Genomic DNA, 10460 nt, shown 5'->3' on the forward strand with positions numbered 1-10460 from the left:
TCGAGGTGTCTAAAAATACTGTTCGCTCAAGGTTAAAAGTAGGAATGAGATAAAAAATAATTGGCCAGAAAACAGCGTCTTCTCATCTCAGCGCAATAATCACCGGTCTATGAGGATTACACTGTATCTAGCTTTGATTATTAACTCTGGGGCACCAGGGATACGTCTCAGCTGCCAGTCACAGTAGGCAGTGTGCCCAATGATAAATGTAATTAATATCAGTGAATCTGTGTCCTCCATATCATCTTCTACGACCAGATATATGGATAATAATCATGATATAAAGTCACCGAGTAATTAAGCAAAGGATGAGCTCGACGTATAATCTATTCATGTTCCTGGATTCATTTCATACGAGGCAAATAGGGATGGGACTGCAAACTTAATTAGCAGGATGATGACAATAATTAGCTCACCACTGCCCTGGGCAACGTGAGCGACTACACCCATAATTATTAATTATTGCTCACGTACGCTGCATCCATGAACCCAGCTACCACTCCGCTCTTATTTCAAATGAGGAATGGAAATCTGGCAAAACTCAGGCAGAAAGAGGGGAAATCAATAGCGAAATGAGCAAAAATATGGAAAGAAATATCTATTATACCACTTGTCTATTTTATTAACAGTCATTGATCATTACAAGATACAGAGTGTTTGCGATTAAATGGGTTTTCCATTAAAAAATACATAAATCAGCTTTAAATATTAAAGGGGTTTTCCACTACTTGATCTTAATACTTGGCCGCGGTAAAATATGAAAGCCTATACTCACCTCCCGTGCCGGCGCCGTTCCCGCGGTGTTGGCACTCGCTCTACCCGGGGCTCCTGTGCTGTTACTGTGACACGTGACCCCAGCGCCCAATGTATGGATCCAAACGAAAACTCAATGAGACAATGCAGTTTATTTTCACCGCGTTTCAAAGATCCAAATTCTTCATCAGGAAAAAAAACACAATATTAATACACAATAAGGACGCCAAGAGGGTGAGTCCACATGGAACGCAAGAGACTCATTACCGACTCGTAATTCTGTGCTCCACACCATGTCTCATTTGAGACAAGGGCTACCTATGAAGGGGTTGGCCGACTGCTTATTTCAATAGCTAAGCCAAGCCCCTTCTCTGTCCATGCTTAACTACTGACAGCTCCCCCCATACAAAGCTGAGGTGACGTGCTGACATAGGGAACACTGTGGGGGACTAGAAACTGACACCTTAGACTTGACAATAAGGGCACTTACAGTAACAGAACTATATTAGTAAGTCACATAACTTACTATTGAAAGCTGAATTATATTTTCTGCCAAGAAAAAACCCTTTTTGAGAGACTGGCCCCAACATATATATATGAATCAATCTGGTAGGTCCACCTGCTGAAATTCTACAAAAGCAGCTGCCATCACTGAGATCAAATATTTTGGAAAACTATATATTACAGAACAGCCCCCTTTAGATAGGTAATTCTTACCATTATTAACTGATTGCTGATGCTCGCACCTCTACAGCCTATAACGGATGAAAATTATGGATGAGCGAACCCGTGAAAGTTCAGGTTTTCGTCCTCAACCCGAACTTTAGGCAAAAGTTCAGCTCGGGTACCAGAACTGTACCCGAACGTGAACCTAAACCCGATGAAAACAATGGGAACCCGACCTTTGGAGCCGGAAAATTCTCTCCTAAGTGTCTGTTACGAACCCCGAACTTTTAAGTTCAAGTTCGATCATCTCTAATCAAAATCAAAATATAAGTCTATGGGTCTGACTAGGATGACATCCTTGTGCCGTCTATTTTTCAAGGCTTATCATAAAGGAAAAGGCGGAGAAACTTTTTTTTCATGTACGCGAAAAACTGATGACACTCGGGCCACACTATGATCAAAGTCTGATGGAAATAATCGGTCTGTTGTTTTCGCACGTGGGAAAATTGAACTGAATTAGGCTTTATTTGGTGGCGTGAAGAGCGCTATAGACTTCATCAACCAATGGAGAAAGACCAAACTGTGCATAGAGCCTTAGAATGAAACCAGGTGACATTAAAAATAACAGTGCCCAGAGTCCAAATCAACCAGAGCCCGGTTTGTGCAGATGTACTAAGGGTTCCAGTTTGATAGATTGTAGTTTTTCGCAGGGCTGTGGAGTCGGTAGGCCAAGCCTCTGACTCCAACTCCTTAATTTCCATGACACCGACTCCATCAAAATGGGCTCCGACTCCAACTCCACAGCCCTGGTTTTTCGTTTATCTGATTGTAAAACATTATTGCAAAGCGTGAGAAAATCTCACTAATATTGTATATCTTCTGTAAAAAAAAAAACCTGCAGCCGTGAAAAGCCCCAGAGTATATGTGCGGGGGGATATATGGCGGGGTTCACACACTGAGGCCACGGGGCATTTTATCGGTTTCAAAACTCAATGCAGGAAACGGACGGTGGAATATAAAGTGGGAATCGGCCAAAAATACATTACCAAATAGAAGTCTGAGGAAAGTACGCCGATTCCCTCTAATAGTTGTGTTGAAGGCCATATTAACGGCACAAATAACATTACTGGGGTGAATGAATTTTTTAAACAAAAAAAGTGACCAAGTTTGCAGCTGTTTTCTAGAATGTTCTTTTCACATCTGTTAAAATATACAAAGAATATTTCACACATCCGGTACAGAGAAATAAAGCATCCCAGGACTGCAGTACACGGCCATTTCTCCGCACTGCCTCATCCTTACTAATAATGCTGCCATTTCTCTCCATTAATAATAAATGTGCAAATAATGGATTTTTATAAGTAAAGTCTCTAGTGCGAACACACAAAAACTACAGTAAAATTGACAAGTGATTCTACTAAAATAAGGCTTCATTCCCACACCTGTATTATAGAGCCATATTCCACAGATTGAACGTATGCTGCTTACTGTACCGGTGGGCTTGCTATTCTCGACAGGAGACCAGCATTTCTCCACAACAAGAATAGAAATTGTGACATGTTTCATAGAATTCTGGAATATTCTCCAAACAAATGCTCCATAAAGGCAAACGGTGCCTTCATCTGCCTAATATGGAACCATAGGGACCGTACCTGTCACCATACGAACACTTTGTAGTGTGCATGAAGCCTTGAGGACAAACCCTTTATACATGGCCATGATTTGGTAGGAAAACGCAACTCGGTTATGGCCGGGGTCACACAAGCTTATGAAAAATCGGCAGTTTCATCAAGAAAACAAGGACAATTTTCATCCACACACAGGGGGATCCACTGGAAAAGATAAAGGCTTCTATTTAACCCCTTCCCAACCTTGGACACAGGGCTGTGGAGTTGGAGCCCATTTTGGTGGAGTCAGAGTTGGAGTCAGTGTCACGGAAACTGAGGAGTCGGAGGTTTGGTTACTGATTCCACAACCCTGGTATGAGAGAGTCAGAATCGTGGAGTCTGAGTCATGGAAATTGAGGAGTCAGAGTCGGAGTTGGAGGTTTGGCTTACCGACTCCACAGCCCTGCTTGGGTGCTCTTTGTATGTCCAGGCGATTTTGCACACACCAAAGCTGCACACGCGTGATCACTACCATGTGTTCAACGATTCTCACAGCTGACACTCGCACTCACTGTGAGGAGCGGTGCCCGCATCACACCCGGCAGTTTAACGCCCTAATTGCAGCATTCAGAAGGAAGGCAAAGGGAGGGAGCCCCCTCCGCCCTCCGATTGGCGCCCCTGCGCCGTCATCACGGAAGCCTGATCGTTGCCATGGTGACCCAATGTCGTGACGACATCCGTGTGACGCTAGATCATTGTGCATTGCTATGCTTTATAACTGCGATCAGACTGCTAAAAGTCAAATTCCCATGGAGGGACTAAGTAAAAAAGTTTTTAAAAAAATAGCAAAAATTTTTTTTAAGAAAATAACAAAAAAATATATATAATGTAATGATAAATTTAAATTTTTATGTAAAAAAATAAAAAAGGATATGTTTGATATGGTCGTGTCCAGAACGGCCTAACCCATAAAATTGTCACACTAGTTAACCCCTTCAGTGAACACCGTAAAAAAAAAAAACAGGGCAAAAAAATTACATCTTACAGCCGGACAAAAGTGGAATAAAATGCAATCAAAAACACAAATGTAAAGAAACATGGTACGGATGAAAACGACATCTTGTCCCACAAAAACCAAGCCACAATACAGCTCCATCAGTGGAAAAATAAAAATGTTATAGCTCCCAGAATAAAGCGATGCAAAAATATATTTTTTTTTCTATAAAATAATTTTTATTGTGTAAAAGCGCCAAAACATAAAAAAAAATATAAAATGTGGTATTGTAATCGTACTGACACGAAGAATAACGCTGTCTTAATCAATTTTAGCACACGTGGAACAGCATAAAAAAAATAATAATTCCTGAATTGCTGGTTTTTGTTCATTCTGACTCCCAAAAATCAGTATAGAGAGCAATCATAAAAAGGCATGTGCCCAAAAATGGTACCAATAAAAACATCAGCTCGTCCCGCAGAAAATCAAGCCATAACATGACTCTGTCGGACGAAATATGGAAAAATTATAGTTATCAAAATATGGTGACGCAAAAATTAGTTTTTGAAAATAAAAGGTGCTTTTTATTATGTGACAGCATTCAAAAACTCTAAAAATCTGGTATCACTGTAATCACACCGACCCAAAGAATAAAGTCACTTAATCACTTATACCACACAAGGAACGGCCTAAAAAATAAATAAAACCAACTCTTCATCTGATGTTGATTTTTTTCATTCTGCCTCCCAGATATCGCAGTAAGGTCGGGATCACACATGCGAGAAACTCAAACGAATCTCGCATCTTAATAGCCGGCACTGCCACCGGCACTCGGGAGCGGAGCATGCGGCTGCATAGAAAGCCATGTAGCCGCACGCGCCGCTCCCGAGTGCCGGCGACAGTGCCGGGTATTAAGATGTGAGACTCTTCCGAATTTCTCGCATGTGTGATCCCGGCCTAAGGCTCGGCGCACATTTATCCTGCACTCTGCAATGAGCGCATACACCGGGGTTCCGTGTAAATCTCCGAAATACATGATTCAGACAGAATCTCTAGCAAAAGATTCCCCATAATGAGGCAGATGGAGGCACTGTGAACGCTGTCTGACCTGTGATCCGGTGGTGTTCGTCTTTTTAGGATTACATAAAAGTCCTGTCGGCCACAGTTTTGTGCACTTCTGAAAAGAGGCCTGACAGAGTCCAGAGTAACTCTGCTGCCTCATTACAGTGAATGGATCCATCAGGGGTTTCATCTGAATCATGTCACTTAGAGATTTAGAGGGAAACCACAAAGTAAGTGCTCAGCGTAGAGTGCCGGATAAATGTGATCCCAAACGTTATGTAAAATGTTCACAATAAAAGCTTCAACTCAATCCACAAAAAAAGCAAGTCCCCACTCAGGTCTGTCATTTGTTAACGGAAATATCCCCAGTGTGCCTAAATCACATTTAGCGTCCCAGTTTGGCATTTCTGAAGCAATGAGAGCTCGCCTAATTTACAGGTGCGTGTCTCCAGAAGCATGAGCTGGGCATAACGTACTGGTCATTACACCTGTAGGTAGATAAATTCCCAAAGGGGTATAATTTAAATAGGGTCACTTGAAGAGGAGTGCAATTTGACTTTTTGATCACAAAATTTGCTGGAATCATTAGCGGACGCCATGTCCTGTTTCGAGAGCCCCTGATGTGCCTAAACAGTGGAAACCCCCCACAAGTGACACCATTTTGGAAACCAGACCCAAGGAATGTATCTAGAAAAAAGTACGGCTATGTTCCCACGATGCTATAAATGTTCCGCTTCACGTATACGTCAGGAAAAGCTCACTGATGAGTATATTTAACGCAGGAGTGGCTTCCATCAGCCACAGAGTCCACTTAATGGATACGCTTTTTACTGGATACTGCAGGACAGAAAAACTTTTTTGTTATTTACTGACATATAACGGCCCCCATCTGTCAGAACCAGAGCAAAAACGTGGTATGGACAGAGGCTAAGTGTCCTCCTGCATTACAGGTCCTTAGATACGCTGGTAGTACAGGAGCTCGTTGACTGACTCTAATCACAGCCGGCCCAGCAATGACCAAAGCCTTAGATTATAATCCAGGCTGTAACCTGTCAAAGTTCTAATAGACTGTATGGAAAATTCAAACCCTTTAATTTACTTTATATGAAAATATTATTAAATATAAACATTTCACTCCAATAATTAATAATGAGCTCTCAGTGCTTGCCAGGCACCACTGGCAGAGATACTCAGTACCCTAGGAGGACGGACCCTGCTCCACAACGCTAAACACACATTTCTCTGTATCATTTTATCCATTCACGATATAAAGGGTTGAAAGGCAGAAATGGCAGGACGGACGGCGCTCTTCCTGCAGGCTTTGGGCGTGGATGGAGTGTACAGGACCATCGTACTCATGAAATGAGCATCTGTGACACATCAATGCTATGGCCTAGTGACCTTGGGCAGGACACACTCATCGGAAACCAGGTAAGTCAGCCCCATCTATACGGTATTATACACAGAGCATTACTATAACGGCGTCAGCCCAGATCAGGGAGGCACCGGCTGTGCAGGGAAGTGACCTCATGTCTCCACCCTGATGCTGCAATTTACACAGGATGATGATGGTGTGGGATGATGAGGATGATGGTGGTGATGATGTGGGCACGAAGATGAGCATGGTAATGGTGTTGGTGAGGATGGGGGTGGTGAAGAGGATGGTGGTGATGATGATGGGGATGGTGGTGGTGATAGTGAAGATGGGGGAGGAGGTGATGAGGATGGTGAGATTGGTAGTAGTGATGATGAAGATGGTGGTGGTGGTGATGGTGGTGGTGATGATGATGGTGGTGATAGTGAGGATGGGGGAGGAGGTGATGAGGATGGTGATGATGAAGATGGTGAGACTGGTGGTGATGATGATGAGGATGTGGCGGTGATAATGATGTGGGGATGATGAGGATGGTGGTGGTGATGATGATGAGGATGGTGATGATGATGAGGATGGTGGTGATGATGAGGATGGTGGTGATGATGAGGATGGTGATGATGATGAGGATGGTGGTGATGATGAGGATGATGATGATGATGATGAGGATGGTGGTGGTGATGATGATGAGGATGGTGGTGATGATGAGGATGGTGATGATGATGAGGATGGTGGTGATTATGAGGATGATGATGATGATGAGGATGGTGGTGGTGATGATGATGAGGATGGTGGTGATGATGAGGATGGTGATGATGATGAGGATGGTGGTGATGATGATGAGGATGGTGGTGCTGATGATGATGAGGATGGTGATGATGATGAGGATGGTGATGATGATGATGAGGACGGTGGTGATAGCACTGCAGGATGATGCCATTTCTGTTCCTGGCTTTGTCCACAGCCCTAGGTGACAGAAATGTGTAGTGACAGAGCCATAGTGACAGGTGTCTGTAAACAGATCCGCTAGGGGGCGCTGTGCCGCTTTAGATAAACAAGGAGAGAGGTAGAGATCCCCTCTGACATGTACGCACCAGGCTGTATACACCATACACTATGTTATGGCACTGACCTCCAGGGCATCCCACCCCCCGATATAACGCCCCACTGCTGCCCGGCACCCTGTGAGGCGGCAGGGGGTGCAGCAGGCTGTAGCGCATTGCAGAGGTGGGTGCACCGTGCCTGCCAGCCTGTATGGAGGGCACCGCCACACCCTGCACAATGCACAGCCCCCCAGCACAGCTGTCACTCACCCCGACCACCACGCAGTCGTCTCCCTGGAACACGGGCAGGTACTTGTCTCCTCTCTGCACCTCCGACTGACTCAGTGGACGGAACCTGCACAGGACCTTGATGCTGCACTCATTGTTCTCGGCCATCATAATGGGAGCTGGTCGGGCTGCGGGCACAAATCACGGCTGGCAGCAGCAGCGGAGGGTGAGGGGCGAGCCGGGATGAGGGAGGGTCGCTGCTGCTGGGATGGATGCTGCCTGGAGACTGATGATGGAGGAAGGTGCTGAGCATGGAAGGGGCAGGCAGCGCTCATCTGCAGCCGGTGTCTCCGGAGGATGGACGGTGTGCTGTGCGGCGGCGGCGGCGGAGTCCTCTCTGTCAGTGTGATGCCGCCCGAGCACCGCTGTGGAGGCTGCGCCGAGTCACGTGATCGGAGAGGGACTAATGCAGCTGCATGGAGGGAGGACGGAGCTGAGGGGCTGGAGGTGCTCTGCAGGAGGGGACTGGTCACTGGTGGGAGGGAGATGCTCTGCAGGAGGGGACTGGTGGGAGAGTGATGCTCTGCAGGAGGGGATGGTGGGAGGGAGGTGCTCTGCAGGAGGGGACTGGTCACTGGTGGGAGGGAGATGCTCTGCAGGAGGGGACTGGTGGGAGAGTGATGCTCTGCAGGAGGGGATGGTGGGAGGGAGGTGCTCTGCAGGAGGGGACTGGTGGGAGGGAGATGCTCTGCAGGAGGGGATGGTGGGAGGGAGGTGCTCTGCAGGAGGGGACTGGTGGGAGGGAGGTGCTCTACAGGAGGGGACTGGTGGGAGAGAGATGCTCTGCAGGAGGGGACTGATGGGAGAGTGATGCGCTGCAGGAGGGGATGGTGGGAGGGAGGTGCTCTGCAGGAGGGGACTGGTGGGAGGGAGATGCTCTGCAGGAGGGGACTGGTGGGAGGGAGGTGCGCTGCAGGAGGGAACTGATGGGAGAGTGATGCTCTGCAGGAGGGAATGGTGGGAGGGAGGTGCTCTGCAGGAGGGGACTGGTGGGAGGGAGATGCTCTGCAGGAGGGGATGGTGGGAGGGAGGTGCTCTGCAGGAGGGGACTGGTGGGAGGGAGGTGCTCTACAGGAGGGGACTGGTGGGAGAGAGATGCTCTGCAGGAGGGGACTGATGGGAGAGTGATGCGCTGCAGGAGGGGATGGTGGGAGGGAGGTGCTCTGCAGGAGGGGACTGGTGGGAGGGAGATGCTCTGCAGGAGGGGATGGTGGGAGGGAGGTGCTCTACAGGAGGGGACTGGTGGGAGGGAGGTGCGCTGCAGGAGGGAACTGATGGGAGGGAGGTGCTCTACAGGAGGGGACTGGTGGGAGGGAGATGCGCTGCAGGAGGGGACTGGTGGGAGGGAGATGCGCTGCAGGAGGGGACTGATGGGAGAGTGATGCGCTGCAGGAGGGGATGGTGGGAGGGAGGTGCTCTGCAGGAGGGGACTGGTGGGAGGGAGGTGCTCTGCAGGAGTGGACTGGTGGGAGGGAGGTGCTCTGCAGGAGGGGACTGGTGGGAGGGAGGTGCTCTGCAAGAGGGGACTGGTGGGAGGAAGATGCTCTGCAGGAGGAGACGTGGGAGGGAGATGCTCTGCAGGAGGGGACTGATGGGAGGGAGATGCTCTGCAAGAGGGGACTGGTGGGAGGGAGATGCTCTGCAGGAGGGGACTGATGGGAGAGTGATGCTCTGCAGGAGGGGATGGTGTGAGAGAGATGCTCTGCAGGAGGAGACGTGGGAGAGAGATGCTCTGCAGGAGGAGACGTGGGAGGGAGATGCGCTGCAGGAGGGGACTGATGGGAGAGTGATGCTCTGTAGGAGGGGACTGGTGGGAGAGAGATGCTCTGCAGGAGGAGACGTGGGAGAAAGATGCTCTGCAGGAGGGGACTGATGGGAGGGAGATGCTCTGCAGGAGGGGACTGATGGGAGAGTGATGCTCTGCAGGAGGGGATGGTGGGAGAGAGATGCTCTGCAGGAGGAGACGTGGGAGAGAGATGCTCTGCAGGAGGGGACTGGTGGGAAGGAGATGCGCTGCAGGAGGGGACTGATGGGAGAGTGATGCTCTGCAGGAGGGGACTGGTGGGAGGGAGATGCGCTGCAGGAGGGGACTGATGGGAGAGTGATGCTCTGTAGGAGGGGACTGGTGGGAGAGAGATGCTTTGCGGGAGGTGTCTAATGGGAGAGAGGTGCTCTGCAGTAGGTAACTGATGGGAGAGAAATGCTCTGCAGGAGGGGACTGATGGGAGGGAGGTGCTCTGCAGTAGGTAACTGATGGGAGAGAGATGCTCTGCAGGAGGGGACTGATGGGAGGGAGGTGCTCTGCAGGAGGAGACTGGTAGAGAGTGATGCTCTGCAGGACGTGTCTGATGAGGGGTAGATGCTCTGCATGAGTGACTGCTTCTATATTATAACTTTACCTGAGATGATATCTTACAACCCGAAATAAAAGAAAGACATCTTCCTGTTGGGTGGAAAATGGTCACAGCTTTACTTTATTAATTTTTTTATTACAAACACCACCATCACTTGACCCAAATTTTAACTCCTGTAACAAATCCTGTCACTGCATCCAGTGAGCATGTATTACAATGGGCCAAAATTTACCACCAAGGGAGGAGATCGAAAAACCTCTTCGACCCTCCGACCACTACCACCCAACAAGGACAATGCATATTCCACACTTTCCTGCAAAC

At 48.1% G+C, this 10460-nt stretch overlaps 1 protein-coding gene across 3 annotated transcripts in view; it reads right to left on the reverse strand.

The window, feature by feature from the left end:
• KIF5A (kinesin family member 5A) overlaps positions 1–8345 on the reverse strand; it is a 176249-nt gene extending 167904 nt beyond the window's left edge. Inside the window, exon 1 of one of the 3 annotated variants that reach the window (XM_073576816.1) lies at positions 7768–8345. In XM_073576816.1, coding sequence (XP_073432917.1) covers positions 7768–7896 — 129 coding nt within the window. In that variant the 5' untranslated portion in view covers positions 7897–8345. The remainder of the gene's footprint in view (positions 1–7767) is intronic. The other 2 variants (XM_073576815.1, XM_073576817.1) reach the window with 2 other exon arrangements.
• Positions 8346–10460: the final 2115 nt, after the last annotated feature.

The sequence above is a fragment of the Dendrobates tinctorius genome, unplaced genomic scaffold, assembly GCF_039654945.1.
Source record: "Dendrobates tinctorius isolate UK_male_01 unplaced genomic scaffold, ASM3965494v1 ptg000051l, whole genome shotgun sequence".
NCBI lineage: Eukaryota > Metazoa > Chordata > Amphibia > Anura > Dendrobatidae > Dendrobates > Dendrobates tinctorius.